Source organism: Rattus norvegicus, chromosome 12 (assembly GCF_021556685.1).
Source record: "Rattus norvegicus strain SHRSP/BbbUtx chromosome 12, alternate assembly SHRSP_T2T, whole genome shotgun sequence".
NCBI classification, from domain to species: Eukaryota; Metazoa; Chordata; class Mammalia; order Rodentia; family Muridae; genus Rattus; species Rattus norvegicus.
The window spans coordinates 26627087-26650358 of NC_141545.1; the positions used below are offsets into that span (position 1 = coordinate 26627087).

General features: G+C 53.1%; 2 protein-coding genes across 4 annotated transcripts; one reads left to right on the forward strand and one right to left on the reverse strand.

Moving 5' to 3' along the window:
* The first annotated feature begins 265 nt into the window (after positions 1–265).
* Positions 266–10705, forward strand: Ap1s1 (adaptor related protein complex 1 subunit sigma 1). Its single transcript, NM_001108331.2, is given in 5 exon segments — positions 266–344; positions 3174–3352; positions 4345–4453; positions 8053–8190; positions 9909–10705. Coding segments are annotated over 5 exon segments (477 nt in total). The 5' UTR covers positions 266–341; the 3' UTR covers positions 9957–10705.
* Positions 10706–12225: 1520 nt separating this feature from the next.
* Positions 12226–15241, reverse strand: Vgf (VGF nerve growth factor inducible). 3 transcript variants are annotated; one of them, NM_030997.2, is given in 3 exon segments: positions 12226–14570; positions 14697–14812; positions 15075–15241. In NM_030997.2, a coding segment is annotated over 1 exon segment (1854 nt). In that variant the 5' UTR covers positions 14551–14570; positions 14697–14812; positions 15075–15241; the 3' UTR covers positions 12226–12696.
* Between the last annotated feature and the right edge of the window lie 8031 nt (positions 15242–23272).

The window sequence follows — 23272 nt, forward strand, 5'->3', positions numbered from 1 at the left end:
TCGAGGCCCTCTTTGTCCTCCACTCCCCTTCCCATCCTCCAATCAACCCACCAAGGCAGCCTTGTTACCATGACGACCGGGCTTTTGCAAAGCTGAAGTCAAGGACCTGGTTACCATGGTTTCCGCTTCTCCGCCTCCAGCCCCGCCCGCGCGCCGTACGAGATTGGGGGGGGGGGTGTGCTGCAGCGTTGGCGCCTGCGCAGTGAGACCACGCCTGGAGCCGGCGCGGTCTAGGGGCGGGGCTTCAGGCGGAGAGGGAGGGAAAAGAAAAGAATCCGACTGGGAGTGGAGCTGGCTTCTACGGTGGCCGGAGAGGGACGCACCGGGCCGGAGGCTGCAGGATGGTAGGCTTTGAGGAGAGGGAGGGGACGGGGACCCGAGGGGCGTGGGCTGTACCTGCGAGGGTCCGGAGGGGGGCTGCCCTTTGTGGGAGTCGCCCTGTCTTCTCTGTGGTCCGCTAAGGATCCACTTCCCAGAGCTGCTAGGGAGAGCTGACCTCGGAAGCTGGAAATGGCACTAGGACAGGGGCGGGGAGGAGTCTTGGTTGGGAGAGAGGGGACTAGGGCTGAATGGTGGCGGGACTGTCCGGAGCCTGGAGAAGCGCTCGGGATTCTGGGTTCGGTCCTAGAGATCCTGCCAATCACCGCCGCAGGGAAGACACGAGGTTGGGGCTCCGGGGTCACTCGGGATGGTTGCAGGTTGCCGAATCCCCTTCCCATGAGGCCCACACTGGAGCAGGGCCCATGGAGAGCTCAGTGTGGGAGGGGACAGTTTCCGGGTCTCTGGAGTGAACCTCCTGTCTCGGTTCCTTGACAGAACTCGCTCGGAGTTCTAGCTCAAGTGGGCTCCAGGGTTTGCAGTCAGGGAAGACTCCCTGACTTTGGCAATCCCAGCTCTCCACCCTCTCCGGTGCATTTTCTTTTCCGGAACCCAGGCCTTCCGTCTTCCTGCTGTAGTTGTCACCTCCTTTTCTTAGCTGCACACGGCTCCCTCAGTTCTTCACCTTCCTTATCCCCCACCAACAACACTCCCTAGTTTCTGGGGTTTGTTTCTTTTAACTTAACCTGCTAAACTGGAAGTGTAGCACACACACAGATATCCCAACCCCGGCCATGTTCTCAGAGCTGTTTGCAGGGAATTGAGTTCAGGATATGGAATCCGGAACCTCTGCAACTGGGAAAAACAAAGAAAACAAAAACAACAACAACAAAAAAAAAAACAAAAAACAAAAACTAGGTCCATGCGCGAAGCAATGAGGACTCTGCCTGCTATTTATTCCACAGACATTCCCTAGGAGAGCCCTCCTGGGTGACTGGGCCCTGTCTGAGGGACTGAGCAACCAGTCACCTGATGTCTGGGAAGAAAGGTCAGGCCTAACTTATAGTGCACACCTGTAACCTGGCACTCAGGAGCTAGAACCAGGGGGATCAGAAAACCAAGGGTAGCCTTGGCTATCTGGTAATTGAGGTCAGCCTGTGCTACGTGAAACATTGTCTCCAAACAGAAACAGAGAAAAGAGGGCCAGAGAGATGGCTAGGCTTGTACAGGTAGCTGATAACCTGAGGTCATTCTCAGGAACCCACTGGTGGGAGAAGTGAACTGACCTCCACATGTGGGTGGTGGAACCTGGGTGCCCCACATATATATGTAAAATAATATAAAATAACACTTTAAAAAACTGGGAAGAAAGAAAGCCAGTACTTGGAGCTAAATGTGTGGACAGCAAAGGAAAATGGAGGGCAAGATCTGAATATCCCTGTGCCTCGTGCAATCCAATGTATGTACAATTTACAGAGAAGAATGTCAACAAGCATGGGACTGGCACAAGAGGCCATATTGAGTCAGGAACATCTGAAGGCTTATTGCAGGATGGAGTAGCCACCCAACATCTGTGAGACATGGGGTCTAGAAGAACATACATAGAACTGCTGTCTGTTGACATCAGCTCATCAGGAGGCCAGGCATTTTCCCCATGGAAAACAAGGTTAGGAAACAGAAGTTCAGGGGAAAATAGCAGCGCCTAGCATGTTGCAGGTCCTACTGTGTGCCAGGCACCCTCATAAATGAACTCATTTAAGAATTCCTTAAGGGAAGAAGGGTGGAGAGAGAGATGGTTCAGCAATTAAGCACACTTACTGCTCTTCCAGAAGACCAAGGTTCAGTTTCCAGCACCCATGTCAGACAGCTCACAATTTTCTGTAACTCTGGACCCAGCAGATCTGACACCTCTGGTCTCTGTGGGCACTTGCACTCATGTGCACTAACCCGCTATGTAGACACATGCACACTCACACAGAGTTAGAAATAATAAAAAATGGGCTGGAGAGATGGCTCAGTCCTTAAGAGTATGTGTTGCTCTCACAAAGGACCCTCCCATCACCCACCATGGCGGCTCATAACCGTCTATAACTCCGTTTCTGGGGGATTCGACAGGTACGCGTGTGGTGCACATACACATGTGCACATAAATATCATACACATACCACAAATCTTTAATAACAATAAGTCCTAGAAGACCTCTATAAAAAAGTGTCATTTCCATCTTGTGGATAAGCAAACCGAGGTTCAAAGGCTGCTTGATACTACTGAAGGGCAGTCAGACAGCTCAGTGGGTAAAGGCGCCTTCTGCCAAGCCTGAGTGTCAGAGTTTGATCCCTGGAGCTCACACAGTAGACACAGACAACCAGCTCCCCAAAGCCGTCCTCTTACCTATACACACACACAAGTAAGTGTGATAAAAATGCTTTTACGTTTATTTTATCATGTGTGTGGGTTTGTGCTCGCACAGCATGAATGTGGAGAGAAGACAGCTTGTGGGAGTTGGTTCTCTCCTGTAATGTGGGTCACAGGTATTGAGCTCAGGCCACCGGGCTTGGAACCAAGCACCTTAACTGATTTAGCCATCTTGCTGGCCCAGTGTAAAGTAGTTTGCCTGAGGCTGTACTCAAGCTAGTAGAGCCAGTATTTGAACCCAAATCACAGGCATAAAAATCTTTGACTTCCCCCCCAGGTACGACACTCCTTGTAGGGATAGCACCCAGTGTTGACAGCTAGGACAGGAGTTTTGAAGGAGTTATTGATGTACAGCCTGGAGTCTGGGGCTGTGTTTGTGTAAGAAAACAGGCTCCACCCCCCTTCTCTGCCCCTCAGCACCGGTCCTTCTTCCCTTGCAGATGCGATTCATGCTACTGTTCAGCCGGCAGGGAAAACTTCGGCTACAAAAATGGTACCTGGCCACCTCAGACAAGGAGAGGAAGAAAATGGTCCGAGAGCTCATGCAGGTCGTTCTGGCTCGAAAGCCCAAAATGTGCAGCTTCCTGGAGTGGAGGGACCTCAAAGTTGTCTATAAGAGGTGACACTCCGTCCGTTTCTTTTTAGACGCACACGAATTGCTCTGGAGGTCACTGTGAGTTAAAATGGCTGAGAAATAGCTCCGAAATCAGGGAGGGTGAGGGGCAGAGGCGTGATTGGTTATGAGTACCCTCTTCCTTCACTTCCCTAGTTCATCTTGAAATCGTTGTTCCAGCTGGGGTTGCACCTCTGTTCGTAGAGCGCTTGCCTCACATGAACAAGGCCCTGGGTTCGATCCCCAGCACAACACAAACCAGGTGTGAGGTTGAGTGGCTGTAAGCCCAGCAGCACCAGGGAAATGGAAGGAGGCCCAGAAGCTTGAGGTCACCTTTGGATACATAGTGAATCTGAGGCCAGTTAGGGCTTAGTGACTCAAAAAAAAGAAAAGAAAAGAAAAAAGAAAAAAGGAAAGGAAAGAAGGAAGGAAGGAAGGAAGAAAAAGAAAGAAAGAAAGCAAGGAAGAAAGAAAGACAGATAAAAATCAAGAGAAAGAAGCAGGTAGATCTCTGTGTTTTCCAGTCCAACTAGCCTGGTCTACAATGTAGCAAGTTCCAGGCCAACTAGGATTGTAAGGTGACACCATGTCTCAAAAATAAAAATGAAGAAATTACTGTTTCCTGCTTGGTTTTCTGACATGGCCTCTTGCATACACTCTGAAGACTCACCTGCCCACAATGTATGACCTCCCAATCTCATCTGCCGTACTGAATACCACACCCACTTTCCCAAACACGCCCCTTCTGGTTCCTTGCGTTCTGAGCCTGTAAACTGGCTTGGATTAATACCGAGGCCAACCAATTGGGTCAGAGAGCGAAAAGGAGAGGGAATGCATCGTGTGTGTTTCTGAAGCACGCTCATGGAAAGGCTGTTAGTCTTTGTGCGCTCTGGGGCCACCGTACAGTTTCAGGACCTCCGGCCGCTGGGCAGGTTGAGCCTGGAGCTCCAGGATCCTGAAGCCAGGACCTAACTGTGTCTCACCGGCTCCCTCCTCAGATATGCCAGTCTCTATTTCTGCTGCGCCATCGAAGGCCAAGACAATGAGCTGATCACCCTGGAGCTGATCCACCGATACGTAGAGCTCTTGGACAAGTACTTCGGCAGCGTGAGTCTCCCCAGGAGCCCCTGTCCCCATTGCCAAGTGATTCCACCTTCCTGCCCTGAAACTCTCAGTGGGGAGGTGGTGTCAGGGCACGAGGACTGTAATTAATCTTCCCTTTTAAGCTCTAAGCCTATTAGCTATGGCCCTTAATCAGCTTGGGGGTATGCCTCAGTCAGTAGCGCTCTGGCATGAGATGGAACCGGAGGGAGGAAAGGGAGAGTGGCATTGGGCAGAGGCAGAGACCAAGTGAGTGCATCCATATTTGTATTGAAAGGCCAGAGGACAAACTCATGTGTTGGTCTTCAGGTGCCCTCTCCTCCTTGGTGGAGTTTCCTTCCTTCCTTCCTTCCTTCCTTCCTTCCTTCCTTCCTTTCCTTCCCTTCCCTTCTGTTTCCTCCCCTTCCCTTCCTTCCTTCCTTCCTTCTTTTCTTCCTACCTTCCCTGTTTGTTTTCTTTCTTTCCTTCCCTCCTTCCTTCCTTTCTTCCTTTCTTTCCTTCCCTTCCCCTCTGTTTCCTTCCCTTCCCTCCCCCCCCCTCTTTCTTCCTTTCCTTCTTCTCTAGAGTCTCACTATAGGGGTTGTGGAGATGGCACAGTGGTTAAGAACTCTGACTGCTCTTGCACCAGAGGACAAGGAGCACCCACGAGGCAGCTCACAATCACCTGTAACTCCAGTTCCAGGAGCTCCCACCCCTCGCACAGACATATATACCAACAAAACAGCAATGCACATTAAAAAAAAATAATAAATTGCTATTGAGGATCTCGCTAGGTAGCTCTGGCTGGCCTAGAACTCGCTGTGTAGACCAGGCTGGGCTCCAGCTCCCAGTAGATCTGCCGGCCTCTGCCTTCTGAGTGATAGGATTGAAGGCGTGTGTCAAAGGCTCGTTTTATTTATTTTCTATGTATATGTGCGTGTGTCTGTCTAGGTTAGTGCATGTGAATTCGGTGCCTGCAGAGGTTAAAAAAGGAGAGGTTGTAGGCTTGCCTGGGGCTGGAGTAACAGGTGGCTGTGAGCCTCCCTTCCTGGGTATATGGAACTGGACTCAGGTCCTCAAGGACAGTAGGTCCTCGTAACTCCCGAGCCATCCCTCCAACCCCCGCCTTGGTTTGGTGTTTGCTTGTTTGCTTTGTGAGATGTTTGTTTGTTTTACTGCATTGTTCATTAGTTGAGGCAGGGTCTGGCACTGCCCTGGAACCCCTTGGTTCAGCCTGGGGAGCTTCATGTCTCCCCTCCCCCGCACTGGGGTTACAATAAGCAACAATGTATCTAGCTTTTTCTACATGGGTTCTGGGGACCCAGCTCCTCGGGCACGAGGCAAGCACGCAGTACACACACATACATGCAGGGAAAACACTCGTGCATGTAAAAATAGATGATGACTCTAAAGGATTTTTTTCAAGGTGGTAACCCAGAGCCCCAACTTCCCATAGATTCAGAATGAACTTCTCTGATGTGTGATTGACAGAGGCTGCAGACCTTAGGTACAGAGTAGGCCTGCCTTCACAATGTGCAACACTGTCAATGATGTCTAAGGCCCGATCGGGTTCTACTCACAACTGTTGGTACCGGGGATTGAACACAGGGCCATGCTCCTGTTGTCGTACTTCCCTCTGCCATAGACTACACCCCCAGTGTTCTTTTTGTCCATTTTTTTTTATTTGTTTGTTTTTTCAAGACACGGGTTTCTCTGTAGCCCTGGCTGCTCTGGATCTCACTCTGTAGACCAGGCTGGCCTTGAACTCACAGTGATCTGGCTGCCTCTGCCTCTGAGTGCTGGGATTAAAAGTGTGCACCACCACCTCCCAGTTCCGTTTTTGTTTTTAAGACGGTGTGTTTAAGCAAGTGTCTTAGCCACTGCTCTACGGCTGTGAAAGGCACCGTGACCAAGGCGACTGTCGTAAGAGAAAGTGTTTAACTGGGGGCTTGTTTTATAGTGTCAGAGGGTTAGTCCATTGTCATCCTGGGGGGAACACAGTGGTATGTGGGCAGGAGCTAGAACAGAAGCTGAGAGCTACATCCTGATCCATAAGTAGGTAGATAGGGAGGGAGGGACAGAGCGGGGGGAGGGAGACAGAGAGACTAACTGACTCTGGGTTTGGTATGAGCTTTTGAAACCTCAAAACCCACCCCTAGTGACACACCTCATCCAAAAAGGCCACACTTCCTAATCCTGCCAATCCTTTCAGACTGTCCACTCCCTGGTGACAAAGCATTGAAATAAATGAGCCTATGAGGGCCATTCTTATTTATTTATTTATTTATTTATTTATTTATTTATTTACAGCCTAAATGCTGCCCCAACCCAGAGTCCCTCCTCCCATCCCTCCTCCCCCCTCCTCTGAGAGGGTTGGGACCCCCTTGTTATCTCCCTACCCTGGCACTTCAAGTCTTTGCAGGATTAGGTGTATCCTCTCCCACTGAGGCCAGACAAGACAGACCTACTGGGGAAGCAGATTCCACAGTCAGGCTACAGCTTTAGGGAGAGCCTCTGCTCCAGTTATTGAGGGACCCACATCTCGGAGACTGAGCTGCACGTCTGCACACACGGGCCTCGGTCCAGCCTGCGTGTGCTCTTTGGTTGGTGGCTCAGTATCCGAGGGCTCCCTTTCAGTCAGGGCCTTCAGTCCTTCCCTCAGCTCTTCCAGAAGAGTCCTGACCTCTGTCCAGTGTTTAGCTGTGGGCCTCTGCATCTGTTTCAGTCAGCTGTTCTGAGGGCCATTCTTACTCACACCCGCCAAGCCAGCATTCAGCCAACCAGCTAAGGTGCATTCCCAGCCTGACTTAATCGACTGATTTTGTGACACTTCAGGTTGCACCTAGGCCTCAGGCATTGTTACTTTGTGTCTGACCACTGAGCTGTCCCCCCAGCCTTTTTTTTTTTTTTAACTTTTTATTTTGAGACAGGGTCTCACTATATTGTCCAAGCTGACCTCAAAGTCATTCCATAGTTCAGTTCTGCATCTCGTCTTCAAGAGCTAAGATGAGAAGCCTATACCACCCCACACGCCTTATGGGGTTCTCTGGTTTGCTCTTCATCAATCTGAGGAGTTGACGACGCATCATCTCCTTCTAAAGCGAGGGCCAGGGTGTTCTCTGCCCCAGAGTGCCTAGGTTAGAGGCTAACCCAGGGTGCGGCAGAAGCCATATTGGATATTTTAAGGCATTTTAAGAGGAAAGCAACAGCAACCACAGACTTCTAACTCCTGATCCAGAAGATGAGGCAGTGAAAGCAGGAGCAGGCATGGTGACCTCTGCCTGTAATCCTAGCACTGAGCCTGAGGCAGGAGGATTGGGAACTCAAGGGCAGCCTGGGGGAAAGGGCCAAAGCACTGTAGGCTGAGGCCCAGGAGGATCTAAGGCTCTCGGAAGGAACTCACTGTGGGGCAAAGGACCTGCTTCAGTTGGTAACGTGCTTGCCTTTCATGCCCAGAGCCCTGAGCCACATAATGGTGCCCCAGCATTTGAGAGGTGGAGGCAGGAGGATTGTTTGAGGACGGGTTCAGGGGCAATCTGGAGTACAGGAGACTGTCTAGGGGCGTGATGCAGGAGGGAGGCTGGGTGTTCCTGGTACTCAGCTCCGCCCTCTCCCCCTTCTCCCAGGTATGCGAGTTGGACATCATCTTCAACTTTGAGAAAGCGTACTTCATCCTGGATGAGTTTCTGATGGGCGGGGACGTCCAGGACACATCCAAGAAGAGTGTCCTCAAGGCTATCGAGCAGGCTGACCTGCTGCAGGAGGTACGAGCCAGGGACAGTGAGGAGGAGGAGGAGGAGGAGGACTACTGTGTCCGAGGGGATTCCCCACCCCTCGCACATCCTGCCCGGCGACGACAAGTGGGCCCCCCTCCCTGTGGCGTCTGGCCCCCATCACGCCCTGCTGTCTAAGTTGTCCTGAGTCCTGAACCCATGGAGCAGGAAAGAGGTGGGTGGGCCGGTTGCCCACCACAGTTGTCTCCTCTTTCATTCCAAGCTCTGGCCCTTCCTAAGACCCAAGATGACTGCCTTATTCTGGCTTAGTCTCTTTTGACTCGATGATTTTCATGATGATAAGGGTTGTTTAGAGAATTGGAGACTGGTTCATAGTAGATAAGCCTTTTCTTCCTTGATTTACATCTATCTGCCTGCCTGCCTATCTGTCTGTCTCCCTGTCCTCTATGTATCTGTCTGTCTTCTATGTATCTATGTATCTATCTATGTGTCTGTCTGTATATATTTCTCCCTCCTTCTCTGTCTGTCACTGCCTTTCTGTCTCTGATGGAGGCTGGGGCCCTGACCCCCTGCTTTGCACTTCTGTTTGTAACATGAGGGGGTCTGTGTATGTACATGTGGGGAAGAGGCCAGTGGCTGAAACCGGGCATCTCCCTCAGTTATCCTACCTTATTTTTCCAGAGTCTCCCATTCAAGCTGGAGCTCATCCATTCAGCCAGGCTGATTGGCCATTGAGCTTCAGGGATCTACCTGTCTCAACTCCCTCCCCACAAAGCACTTGAACTAGAGACCCAAACCTCCACTCCAGGCTTCTCTGGGGTTGCTGGGGATTTGAACTCGGGTCTCCATGCTTCCATGGCAGATCCGTGTCATATCATGACTGAGCAGCAGTCTCTCCAGCCCCGCCTAATCCTCCCCTTTAACAACATGTATGCACACACCCCCTTTGCTCAGGAACTAACATCGTGGGGACGTGGGGCTGCCTGGAGGGTGTCTGTTAGTTCTCCCTGCTGCCTGGTATCCCTACCCTCTCCTCATCCCTGCTTGTGCCCTCTGCTGTGCTACTGCTGAGCCATGGTGCAGGGTGATGAGTCACCAGGACTCTGCAGTGACAAGCAAGCCAGCGAGAGCTGGCTCCGAGGAGGGGAGAGGTGGGGTCCACGAGGGAGGTCAGCCTTGCAGGGGGAGAAACCGCAGAATGAAACTCGAGGTCACCCCACCCATGCAGCCTCCCTTCATCCCCTGTCACACACACATGCACACAGGCAGACGCGTGCGTGTCCCCTGGTTACTAGACACTAGTGACTCATCACTCTGAAGTCTACCTTTCCTCTCCTTAGGAGTCTGGCACCAATGGCTTACTGCCTTCCCTCTCTGAGAGGCACGGGCCAAGCATCCGCACTACCTACCCCTGGAAATCAGGGTTCCCCCTGCTCCTCCCGCCCCACCCAGCTTCATACCTCTAACCCATGGGTTCTGAAGCTGCTCACCTCCTCCCCCAGTTCCTAGCTTTAGACTCTGGGTGATGATGAACTTGGCCTCTTCTACCCTCCTTGCCACTGTGGGTGCTGGGAATGGTGTCCTGAGGCCCGTACCCCCTGAGGACTTGCAGTGCTCCAGCCTTGGGCTCATATCAGCTTCTCTCCCCCCACCCCTGTGTGTGTCTGCTCTTCCCCTGACTCCGATTCCGTCATCTCGCCCACCCTGTCTACCCTTCCTGGTGTCTGCGTCACCCCTGTCTGTCTCAGGAGGATGAGTCGCCGCGCAGTGTCCTGGAGGAGATGGGCCTGGCATAGCCCCGTCAGCCAGCGGGGGGCCCTGTGGAACCGGGGGAAGACAAGACAAGAGACAGCACTTGGGGCTGTTTCCTCTCACCTCTCCCCCAGACCCCTTCTCGTGGAGGGACCCGGCCGCTTTTCCTCGGCCACCTCACCTACTTAGAAGGAGCTGTGGCTCCAGCCCTACATACAAACATTCCCTCCCTCCAGGTCTTCCTCCCCCACCACCGTCCGTTCCCACTGAAGGCTTTAGGGGCTAGAAGGGAGGGGAATGTGACCGGATGGGGATGCCCAGTGGCTTTCATTCTCCTTCCTTTGAAGAAGCAATGGCAACCCCAGCCGTCCTTCGTCCTCCCTGTGTCCCGAATTGCTGTAAATATATAAATATGTCAGGTTAAAGGGAAAAGGTTTCCAGGGCTCTTTTCTCCCCTCTGCCCCCAAACCTACCTCCATCCCTCCCCAGAACCAGTCAGGGCAGCCTCTCTGCCTCGGAGGGAGGGGCTTTCTTCTCCCGGGCCCCACTTCCTCCTGGGCTCAGTGTCTAGCCAGAGCCAGGGGAGGAGCCACACAGTTAATGTTTTTCTAACCTTACTACTTGGAGGGAAGGGAAGGTTGGGGAAGGACCTGCTTTCAGGGACACTGACCCTGTCCCCCTTCCTCCTCTCCACGTTATGGGTGTGGCAGGAGCCAAGCGGGTGGGGTGGGCCAAGTGGCTGCCTTTATTTCCTTTCTTCTGAAATAAAAGGAAAAAGTGTTTCTGGACTTGACTTGCCTCTGGCTTTGTTGGAGAAGACGGACATCCACCCTGAGGTCAAGGGCAGCTGCCTGCTAATGTCTTCCTGGGAGCTGGGTCATTGTTCTTGGGAAGAAAAACTAAAAATAGAAGATGCCCAGCTGAATGTCAGATAGACAACAGGTTTTGTCGTTTTGTTTTTTTGGAGGGTTTTTTTATTGTTTTGTCTTATGGGCTAGGATAATGTATGGCCTCGTGCAATGGAGGCAGAGACTACCAACCGAGCTACAAGCCCTCAGTTGTTTGGTCTTGAATTTTGAGACAGGTTTTGCAGCTCAGAGTGACCTGAATTCAGGGTTGTTCCTGCTGTCCCTGGGATATCCTGGGTTCAGGATGCTGGGAGATAAGCATGTGCCAACCATATCCCAACCCAACAGGTGCATTTCAAATTTCTTTACATTCTGAATCAGGGTCTCATGTGATCTAGGCTGACCTTAACCTCGATATGGATGGGAGGATAAACTTGAATTGTCTGATCTTCCTGCCTCTACTTCCAGAGATGCTGAGATCACAGGTGTGCAACAGCACATCCTGATGAATGAAAGCCTTCCTAAGTGCAGGGCAAGTACTGGCCCAACTGAGCCACGGCCACAGCCCCAACAGATAAGATAATAAGTGTGTCCCATGCACTATGGAAAGGTTATTCTGGAAGGGGGAAAGCATCTACTGCTTCTCCAGAACTGGAAGTTTAAATGAGTATCTTCTGCTCTGTCTAGTAGCCCTGCCCCAAAGAATTTTACACACTGCTTGTAACTACACATAGCCCAGAAAGGACGAGTCCTGGCACCATGGGTTTTCTTCTGAGGAGTCCGTGTGGAAGGTAGCCATTCGCCTCACTTAGTTTTGTTTGGGGGAGGTAATTAAGAAGAGATGGCTAAAAGCAGGATGTGTGGGGGCTAGCCCCTTCTCCCCAAGTTTCCAAGAATTCAGGGTATTTGAAGGGAAGGCTGGATGACTGGGGATAGGGGAGGTTCCCAGATTCCCAAGTAGAATTTGTATGGTGCCATTTTTCTTTTGAGTCGTAAAAGCTTGCTTATTCCAACCAACTGGCTCTTTTCTTGTTTGTTTTGTTCCCCAACCCCAACTCCTACCAACTGAGCCACGTCCCCACTCCCAACAACTGGTTCTTGTTGGACTCCCTTCTTTCCTGGGTCAAAAACTGGGAACAAGGTGGAAGTGGAAAAAGTAGGGTTGTATTTTGTTATGGTTTTTATTACATTTGTTTTGTGGGTGGGTGAGCGTACCAAGGTGGGCATGTGGAAGTCAGGGAGAGAACTTGCAGTGGTCAGTAGGAAGGTACCCTGGTATGACACTCATGTCTTGCTTGGCAACGTGTACCTTTTACTAGAACATTCCCTTTCCAGGTTCACCTTCACTCCTTTCTCCCACCCAGTCTGGCTTTGGTCTGAGACTAGGGAGACTGGCGCTTCCCTCACCGCCCCTTGGAAAGGACCAGATAGGCCCAAGGGGACGGGTGAATAATGGAAAACAAAGTCCTAATAAAATAGTCACTTTTATTTCTTAGCAAAACTATTTCCTCCGTGAGGGGTATTTACAACAGAAGGGCAAGATGTGGGTAAGTTCACAGCAATTTGGAGAAGGGAGGCTCCGGGGGCCCCAAGGCTGGGAGACAGACACTTCACACGATTAAATAGAACAGCTTTTCCCCGTTTGGGACCAGGAAGTCGCTAGAGAAACTAGATGGGGACGAGGCCCCTGGAGGAAGTGGGGGTGTAAGGGGACTCGCACAAACCACACACCCGCCTGGGCTGGCCCCAGGATCAGACCCCAAAGAAGTCTGACAGGTCTGGTCCTGACAGAACCCGGGGCGGGGCCTTGTGGGGCGGGGCCGGGCGGCAGCCGAGGGGCGGAGCCGGGGCGCATGCAAACACCGAGAGGGAGGAGGAGCGACACGGAGGGGGGCGTGGCGGCGCGCGCAGTTGGGAGCGGGCGCGCAGGGGCGGGTCACGGGCGGTGCAGCAGCACGTGCTCAATGTAATTCTCCAGCTCCTCCTGCTCCTGCAGCCGGCGCTCCTCCGCGTCCGCTTCCTCCTGCGCGCGCCTGGCCTGGGCCTCCAGATCGGGATGGTGGCGCGCAGGTGGCAACGCGTGATGGAAGTGACGGCGGCGGGAGGATGCGGGCGGCTGCAGTGTCCGCGGCCGAATGTAGTTTGGGAAGGGGTGATAGGGCCCCGGGGGAAACACCTCATCCTCCTCCCGATCCCAGGGTGGGAGTACTTCGTTCCAGTCCGGCAACTCATCCCGGGCCGGGGCGGGAGGTGGGGGCTGCGGGGAGCGGACATGGGTCGGGGCTGGGGCAGCCCTGGGGGGCGGCACCGGCTCGGGAGGGGCGTTCTTCTTCCGCTTCCGTTTCTCCTCCACCTCTTCGATGATGCTGACCACATCGTCTGCTGGCAGGTGGAGTTTGGTGGACAGTTCAATGAGACTATCGATCGTCTGCGGATCCATCTCTTCGTCGTCGTCATCCTCCTCCCCGCCCTCCTCTGTCCCCTCAGCATCCTTCCGCCGATGGCCTGGCGCCTCCTCCTGGGAGCGCTTGTCCTCGGCTCCGGCTTCCCCGTCCTCCTCCTCGGCGAACAGGAGCGCGTTCTGCCGCGCCCTCTCCGCCTCCTCTGCCTCCGCCTCCGCCTCTGCCGCCTCCTCATCCTCTTCCCCCACCTCGTCCTCCCCACCACCGCGTCTCTCCTGCTCCGCCTCCTCCTCCCTCTCGTTCTCCCGCTCTTGCTGCGTCTCCTGCAGCCCGCGACCCCCGAGATCGCGCTGCCGGGCGCCGCCCTGCAGCAAATACTGGAGCAGCAGGTCGGAGGCGAGATCGGCCAGCCGCTCTTCTTGCGCTGCGGCCTGCCGGGTGGCCTCCGCCTGCCTCCTCCCTGCCTCTACCTGAGCTAACCCTTGTTGAAGCAGGCGCTCTCCTGCCTCGGAACCGCCCAGGAATGAGCCCTCGAGCCGACGCACCTTGGGGAAGGGGGCACTTAGACTTTGGTACGCCTTGGATAAGGGTGTCAAAGTCTCACCAAGATGTGTTTTAGGGGAGGACACTCCTTCCCCGAACTGATGGGTTTCGGGAAGGGGAACGTTTTCGGACATTCGAGCCTGGAATTGAGAAGGGACCGAGGGCGGCAGAGGAGCACGCTCCGGGACGCGCGCCTGGAACTCTCCCCAGGAAGCGCGCCATACGCGCTCTGGCCCGGGGCTCTCCAGATTGACTCGGGTCAGCGTGTGCGTGCGGGTTTCAGTCTCTGCTGCCGCCGTCTCTTGCTGGCGCTTAGCATTACTCGGACTGAAATCTCGAAGTTCTTGGAGCAAGGATGCTAGTGCCTCCAGCTCTTCTGAGCGGTCGTCTGCCTCGGGATCGTTGTCCTGAGTCTGAGGGCGAGGGGGCGCCACAGCGGACGCTTGGATTTCTGATGCCGGGAGGCTATGGGTCTGACTGCGCACGGACTCGGTCAGCAGAGCTTCTGCTGCTTCTTCGGGTGTTCCCTGCTGGGAACCTGCCGGGACAGCCGGGGGCGAGGCCGGACGGTCCAGTGCCTGCAACAGTACCGCGGCCAGCGCCCGGGGATCCACGCCCTGGAAGAGCTCTCCCTGGTCCTGAGGCTCGGAATTCCGAGCCGCTCGGACCTCTGGGACGCTGTCATCCTTTGGCCGGGACACTGCGTCCTCAGCTACCTGCCCATTATGCTCAGAGCCGAGGGGAGGAGGATAAACATCGGAGCGCCCGGGGGGTGCTGCTCCCAACCCCCGGATGAGTAGAAGGAAGCAGAAGAGGACGGATGCTGGCAACGTGAAGGTTTTCATGACCAACGGGCTGCCAGAGACTGAAAAACAGAAGAAACCAGAGAAATAGAGGATTTCTATAAGAATTTCCCTCTTTCTATTTCTGCATTCCCTCCCCCCACCTTTAAGCAGGAAATCCGGGGTTTCCCTCATTTCTCTAACCTTACCCGAAGAGAAACGTTTAGCAGAGAACAAGAAAGATGTGGCAATCTCTGGGGTCGTGCAAATGGTCAGAGAACGCTCGCAATCCTCGTTCTGGGTACCCAGTGCCTCCTGTCGCCCCCTTCCCAAAGTCATCTCTCAGCCAGCGCCCGTGTACTAAGCAGCAATGATAAGTGGGAGGGGGGATCTGTTCCCTCCCCACAGGACTCCCCGGATGGTGCGTGGGCGACTTCATCAGCGACAGAGAAGCAGAGACTCCCCGTTTACCAAAGACCCTTCCCGGGGGCACACCGCTATGCTCTCAATACCCCATAAGGAAAGAAAATCCTCCTTTCACGCCCACGAGTGAAGAGGGTTAGAGGGATGGACAGCGGAGTATTTACCAGCCGGTGTCACGACGGCGGGAGGTGGAGAGGAGGGTCGGGGCAGGGGGAAAATCCGGACCCGTCTGCCCTGGCTCCGTTCCGTGGCTGGAGTATGAAAGATGGTCGAGGGCTGGCGTCCTAGGAGCTGGGCTCAGCTGGGTCAGCAACAGCGCTCTCGCTCCGGCTTCAGCACGCTGGACAGCGCCCGCGCCACCGCTGCTTTATAAAGGAGAGCGCGCGGGGTCACGTGGTCTCGCCCCGCCCCATTGACGTCAATGTTCATTCATGGGGAAGCGGGCGGGTGCCTGGTGGACTGTGGAAGTCCAATGATTGGAGGATAAGCGTCGCTCCCGGCCTGCACCTGCGCAGTAGGGCCCTCGGCTAGAGGGGCGTGAGCTAGCGGAGCTCCGGGAAATGAATGAATGAATGAATGAATGAAATGTCTAGGCGGGCGGGGCAGGGGGCTATGAATGAATGAAGGAGGGACGAGGAGAAAAGGATGAATGAATGAATGGAAAAATGAATGGAAGGGTGGGTACAGAGGAGCCAGAAGGCGGGAGGGTGGGTTACAAAGCTCTTGAGGCGCGGAGCCCGCGTTGCTGAGCAGAATAGGAAGAGGGCACCGCCAGCATCTAATTGGGCGCCAGTAAAAGATCAGTACTGGATGGGGGGACGGTAAGGGATTGAAAGCCGGGGAAGGGGCCTGCCTCCCTACTCCGCCACAGTATGGTCTATAGGGAGCACGCCCAAGGACGACTTGAACCTGAGAGGAAGAGGGGGTGGATCTGCGGTGTGGGATGCCCGCCCAGGGTCAGCGCAGATGGGTGGATCTTGCGGTTTGGGTAATCACCTTGGAAAGGGTCCTAGTCGGAAGAGAAAAGGGAAAGATTGACGATACGTGTGCCTCTGGGTCCTGTCTGTTCAAACCAGTTCTGAAGGGGGTGGGGAAAAAAGGTGTGTCTGCCCTTCTGGCCAGCGGACTTTGCTGTGGTTGATAAGGGGTCCCTGTTGTGCCCCCTTTTAATCCAACTCTCCCACACCCTTAAGCTTATTTCCCTCTCTCCCACAGCCCCCACCCAAGGACATTTGGAGGGCGAGAGCAGACCAGGTGGGGAGGGGGTTGAGCAGGTGGAGAGGGTGACTCAACTCCATTTCTCTCTACCGCTTAAAGGGGAGGTCTGAACGCGACTGGAGGGGGGTGCACTGCAACGTCAGAGATGGACCCTCTCAGCCACCAGACCCTTCGACCGTATCTCCTTCCCAGAGGGGTTGAGGCTGGGGGCTTGGACAGCTAGAGGTTCCGGGAGTGGGGGGCGATGACGCAGAGATTGCGCAGAAAATCTATCAGCCAGCCGGGTCCGGTGAAGGGAGACCAGACGTGGGCGGGGGTGGGATGGGAGGACGGAAATGGGGAGGGGGTAGAGGAGAGGGAAAGGTGGCCCCGGGAGCTGCTACTGCAGGAATGAAGGGGAGGGAGGAAGGCTGGAGGGGGCTGCGGTGCAGGCGGAGAGCAGTGCGGGGGCGTGGGCAGGGAAAGGGGGGGTGACAATGACACACACCAGACACACAAGAACTGCGGACACAGGGGTGCTTATAAGCACACGCAAAGCCCCCCAACCCGGACACTTTGGAAACCAGAATGGGGAGGGCATCTGGAGGGTCTCAGAGCCTCTTTCAGAGTCAGCCCCCTCATACCATCCTGTTACTGACCCTCATTTTAAGCCCCTAGCTCGTGCACGCGCGGGAGTGCGCGCGCACAGGCACACACAAACACATACACACACACACACACTCACGTGCTTTCTCTCTAGAACCAGCAGCGGCTTCTCCCTTCCATCAGTGGCTTGACTTTCCCAGAAGAAACCCCATCAGCTCTGCGGAGAAAAGGTGGGGTGAGAGGAAAGAGAAGAGATGGGGGCAGGGGGGGGGGGAGGAAAAGAACATGAAGCAGGTTGAAGGAGAGAGAAAAAAAATAAACTTGAGAACCAAGATGACAGTAGATATTCCAAAGAAAGGAGGGAGGGGGACCTAAAGACACACCCCATCACCACCAACACCACTACAGCAGTATCTGACACCCCCCATACACACACACACACACACACACACACACACACACACAACTATCCAGCGCCTGTGACTAGAACCTCCTCCTTCCCTTTTCTCTCCCCATCTCCCTTCATCTTCTCAGCCTAGTTCCCTAGAGCTGAGAGCTGAGAAGGGGGGTCACGTTATCCCCCTTCTGGAAGGTGAATCAGAAAGCTGATGGTTCGGAGAGGGGGAGGGGAAGCTTTGGAGAGAGAAGGGAGGGGGCGAGCGCTCCACAAAGGGGCTGCCTGGTGGGCTTGGGGATCTAAGTTTGAGGTCCAGGGAAAGGAGACAGACACCTAAAGAAACCAAATACCTGTGTGCTTGCGTGCATATGCAAGCACCCTCGGGGTTGCATGTGTGTTTCTCTGGACAGAGATTAAAAAGACCCAAAGCAGAGAAGAAAAGGAGAAAGAACAGGGAGAAGCAAGCGAATCAGGTTGAGACTTGAATGGGTATGGTTCCAGTTTAAATGGGGGAGGGGGCTTCTTTTGCCACTTGTGTGACTCTTGGCACATCAGTGAAATTCTAATCTCTTGGGATTGTAGGCATGCCTGTGCTATGTGGGATCTTTGTATGCACCCAGATCTGGTGCCTGACTCTCTCTGTATGTGTGGGGTGTGTGTGTGTGTGTGTGTGTGTGTGTGTGTGTGTGCATTCCTGGGGCTCCTTTACTGCCTATTGCCTATTGGCGTGTGTCCATGCCTCTGTGAACTTCTTTGTATGTAAATATTTCTTTTCCCTCCCTATTATTCTCTCTGAATCTTGGAGCCCTACATCTCATAGTTGAAGTCACTTGTCTGCAGCCCCCACATTCCTTATCCTTGGTTCTTGGGAGCATTCCCTATTTCTCTATCACCAATCCCAACTCCCCATTCTTACTTTTTTTTTTTTTTTTTTTTTTTTTTTTTTTTTTTTTTTGGAAAGCCAAGGAACTGCTCAAAAACTTTTATCTCAGGATTCTTGGTCATCACAGGGTGGAGGTGGTCAGGGTAGAGGGCTACCAGATACCGAAGACGAACATGTTTGATGATTTCGTTACATAGCTCTGGACCCCTCTTGCTCTTGCCCCACCCCGTCCCTAGTTCAGTTCATTCCCATATCACCCACTCCTCTCCCAGGATGACCCATGCCCTTCATAGCTTCTCCCTTTGCCGTTATTTTGGTTTGTTGTTTTTGAGAAGTAGCCCAGACTGGCCTCCAACTCTACAACTGGCTGAAGATGACCTTGAATATCTGACTAGTGCTTCGATTACAGATACGTTCCACAGTGCCCAGTTCATGCAGAGTTGGGGATTGAACCCAGGGCTAGTGTATGCTAGGCAAGCACTCTACCAGCTGAGCTAGGTGCTACCCCTCCAGTCCCATCAGTCACCTCTTAAGGCTCTGCTGCTTCTATACAGGGAAAGATCAAGACAAGGGCCAGTGCCTGAGGTTGGGGGAGAGGAGGAGGATGGCAAGAAAAAAAAGATAACATGAGGAGGCACTAGTGTGGAGGAAGAGCTAAAAGGTGAGGCCCTGGAGGGGACACCCTATGTCGGCTCTGACTTGTGTATATGGCCTTGTCTACCTTGGTCCGGGTATCTGAAGCTCTCATGCATTCCAGGAGTAGATGGAGAGTGAAGTTCGGCAGAACAATGATTGCGGAGTTCAAGGCTTGGAAAACCAGGGATGAGGGCTATGGAAGGGCTTTAGGAGGTCTGGGAGAGAGAGAGAGAGAGAGAGAGAGAGGGGGGGGGGGCTTCGTCACACCACCCGAAACCCCCGCAGCTCACCCAACCCCCCTTTCTCTGCTCCCCCTCCCCCAACCGGTGACTCACCTCTGCAGCCATTTATTCCGTCAGCCATGGGGAGGGGTGCAAAGACGCAATGAGAGGGGATTGTATAAGGAGACTGGGGTCCCTACTGTGAACTAAAAACAAAACCAAAAAGCTGTTAAAGACACTGGGAAGTGGTCGGACTTACACTCCATTCTTGTTACCCCCAAGCCAACCCAAAGATGGAGAAGTCTGGAAAGGAACTTGGAGAGAGGGTCCGGAAGGGGGCCAGCAGAAGGTTCTGAATGGTACGTGGTGGGTAGGAGGGGTTCTCGCTCTGATTTTCAGTCCCAAGGTCCCATTCCATTAGACGCCCCCCCTCACACAGGCACTCCAGAGTGGGGGAGGGGAGACCCAGCAAGCCGGGGGAGGCCATTGCCGCATAGATGAGTCACCAAGCCAAGAGAAAAAGAGACAGAGACAGGAGAGACACCGAGAGACAGCTAATTGAGAGACTTAGAAAGAGAAACATACCACATACATTCGTGTGTGCACACACACAAACACACACATTTACACTCACACACACCATGACTGTGATATCCACAACTAACAAGAGAAATTGTAGGCTTCCATAATCTTGCTCCAACCCCCTCCAAAATCCACCTGTCACACGACACGACCCGCTCTTACCGAGTTGCACTCCGACTCTGAGACACACCTACTTAACAAACACAATGTCACACTTAGCACAGTCACCCAGACTTAATGCTGAAGATGTGCCCGGAGTGACAGCAATCTGTGCTGACAGCCCCAATTCCTTTTATCAGGGTGGTGGGAGAGAGGGTTGAAAAAAAAAAACCCTCATAAAACGTGACTTCAAAAATCAACACGCAGTTTCGGAGACTCACAGCCTGCACTGTGTACACGCGACAATACACATAAGTCGCCTGCCTCCCCATCCACACGAACCCAGTAACATTAAGCACCCTCATAAAAAGAAAATACACTTGGAGTACCTGTTTCAGGGGAATACGTCGGGTTTGTTGCCCTGAATACATCCCACCCAGACACCCCTTGGCTCGCACACATATGTACAGAAACACAGACACACAAAGACACCCATGGGCGCACTCACACGGACGAGAACCACCTTGCGCTGCCTCGCCCGCGTCCGCGCTTGTTCTGGCGCCCCCGTGTGGTAGGATTGAGGATCGCAGTCTCCGCCGCTCAGGAGCGGGGCGGGGGATGAGGTGGGGGGGCGGCACCCAGGTTCTTTCCACCTCCTCTTCTTCTCTGTCACGCTCTGCCCACCCAGAAATGAGGAAAGTCAGAGCGCCGGAAAAGCACGGTCCAAAGAGGTGGGAGTTAGACTCCTGGATTCTGGGGTTAAGAGAGGCGATGACAGAGTGAATTTAGGAGACGAATCCACAAAATTTAGGTAGCAATTCATTCCTAAATCTAGGAGAAACAGAGGCCCCAGGCTAGCCTAGACACAACCTAGGTTCTTTCTTCTGTCTGGAGGAGGTGGAGGAATGCAATGGACAGCAATCCCCCCTCCCCGCTGCCCTCCCTCTTCCCACACACACACATACTGCCCCCTGCCCCAGGATGTCATTAGCCCAATTGCTACCAAGCTTAGAGAGCCTCTAGAATACAGATCGCTGGAGAGCAATGCCCTGGGGCGGGGTGGGGAGGGGGATGTCATCCTTACCCATGGACAAGAAGTGAAACACACACACACACACACACACACACACACACAGAGAGAGAGAGAGAGAGAGAGAGAGAGAGAGAGAGAGAGAGAGAGAGAGAGGATCAAAGATCCTTTGTTGTTATATGGCCATAGAGGAAATGCCCAGAAAGATGGCATGGCCAGGCTGAGGCAGAACAGAACGGCTCCAGTGGCTGAACTAGGAAGAATCAGCCAGCAATGGCTGCCCTCTTTCGCGTGCATTGAAACCTCCTGGAGCCCTCCACTGCCCACACCTTGGATTCCATCTCCAGAAAATTCTGTACTGGAGGTAACATTTCCTTAGCAACTGTTCCCTTGTCCAACAATAAGTTCACGCCGACAGCATCACCCAGAGAGGGGTTCTGCGCATGCTCAGGGCTCTCTCAGGTTATAGACTCTAATGAGGCTCCTGGCAACTGAGTGACTTAGAAACCACTTGGATCCTTCTGAGTTTGTTCTCTCCCTCTAGCTAGCGTAGAGAGCCAGCAAAGGAGACCACACTCTAAAAGCACAACAGTCACTTTCCATATTTAAGCAGAAAGAGTCCAGGCTGAGGCTGGGGTGTAGCTTAGTTGGTAGAGAGCTTCTTGCCTTGAATGCACGAAGCCCTGACTTCCATCCCTGGAACCCAGCCATAAATTTGACCTCACCAGGCATGTCCATAATCCCAGCACTTAGAAGTAGAAGTAAGAGGATCAGGAGTTCGAAGCCGTCCTCAGCTTCATGCCAAATTCAGACCAACCTGGGAATCGCGAGATACTGTCTGAGAAGAAAAGTCCAGGCAGTGTGGCTCTCGCCTTTCATCCCAGCACTCAGCAGGCGGGTCTCCAAGTTCGAGGCCAGCCTGGTCTACAGAGCAAGCTCCAAGACAGCCAGGGCCACACAGAGAAATTCTGACTTGGAAAATAAAACGAAAGGCTCTAGGGGCTGGAGAGATAGCTTAGCAGTTAAGAGTTGGTTCCCATCACCCACATGGTGTAGACTCACAACCATCTGTAACTGCGGTTTCAAAGGACCTAGCGCCGTCTTCTGACCTCCACAGGAACTGCATGCACATGGCGCACAGACAGACATGCAGACAAAATACCCATACACATAAAATAAAAAAGAATTAAAACTAAACTTTTAAAAGAGGTGGCGTAGGAGAGGTAGCTCAGCAGTTAAAAGCGCTTGTTCTTGCACAGACCCTAAGTTCAGTTCCCAGTACCTACATGGTGGCTCACAGCCATTGGTCCATCTGTAACTGTAATTTCAGAGAATCCAATTACCTTCTTCTGATCTCTTCTGGCACCGGGCACAAATATGCTCTATACAGGCAAAACAGCCATACACATGAAATAAAATAAACCTTCAAAAGATTTATTATTGGATTAAAATTAGAGGTTCGGGCCTACAAGATAGCTAATAGACAAAGGCTCTTGTTGACGAGTTGACAACCTGGGACTGAGCCCCTGGACGGGAACGTGTACGATCTAAACATCATACGTGTACAGGGCCATATACATGCTCTCACACATACACAAATTAATTGTAAAAAAGAAAAAAGGGAGGATTTTTCGGTTTTGTTTGTTTTTAAAGAATCATCCTGTTTCCAAGGGGGTGGAGTTTGGGAATGGCATAGGCGGGGCTGACTCGGCTGGAGAGCAGGGGCTCTAAAGAGCTTCTCGATCCTTTCTGGAGGAGAGGACTTAAATGTCCATCTTTCCAGCAAGTACTGTGTGTGCAGTGGAACCCTTGACCAGCTCAATCCTCCCCAGCTGGTCTGACAAGTCAGCCAGCTGTGAGAGTAGCTGGAATGTCAAGTAAAGCAGGAGCAGTCTAGACAAGTGGCTAGCCCGTACAGGTGCCACTGCTGCTGGCTCTGCATTTGCGCACAGGAGATGCTAAGGGTAGGCCTTCTCCACCTGGTGGATTGGGGGAGTGGCGCAGGCACCGCATGCGCTGTCTGCCTGCAGTTCCAGACCTCTGGCCTTCAATAGTAGCTATTGATCACTTCAGCCATCTTAGATAGGGGTGGTCGCTCGTGGCAGAGAGAGCGACAGCAGCAGGAGGACTATGTCTTAGCTTGCCCCGCATGAAGATGGTGGGCAGCGATGTTCAGCATAGTCTGGCTGGGCCCGCAGGAGCCTCCACTCATGAATGGGGTTAAAGGGATATCCTGAAGGTGACCACTAATGAAGGTGCACTGGAAGGCCAGAGAGCTGGCTATCTTTTACAAAATTATCACTCCCATAGCCTCTCTCACACAGGAGGTTTGGCTTAATGGCTGGGGGTAATGTGAATGAAAGTCTGAGTCCCCAAAGTGTCAGGATGGACCTGGCAAAAGGATCGGTTATCTGAATCTTCCCAGAAAGATTGATGAGTTTGGAGTAGGCAAGAGATACAGCTGTTTGGGTCCCTAGGTCTCCAAAAAGGAGTGAAATGGCAGGAAATGGATCAAAAGGTTGATTTGGGGGGGCCATGAAGGTTCAAACGAGGATATTTTAGATTCGTGAGGAATTGACAGTACTGTTCGGCCATGGAGATGGGACGCCTGCCCCATCTAAACCTCCTTTGTCCTCACCAGGTTCATGATTAGGAAGTATTTCTTCAGTTGGGACTCGTTGCCTTGGATGAGCCGCACCAACTTGCACCCC

Excerpts from the sequence above, each read along its gene's own strand:
- Vgf (XM_087578158.1), bottom strand. The coding sequence starts at position 14,826 with ATGACTTTGGGAAGGGGGCGACAGGAGGCACTGGGTACCCAGAACGAG. Across the intron at positions 14,571-14,696 it reads TGCTAAACGTTTCTCTTCGG|TCTCTGGCAGCCCGTTGGTC; the intron begins GTAAGGTTAGAG and ends TCTGTTTTTCAG.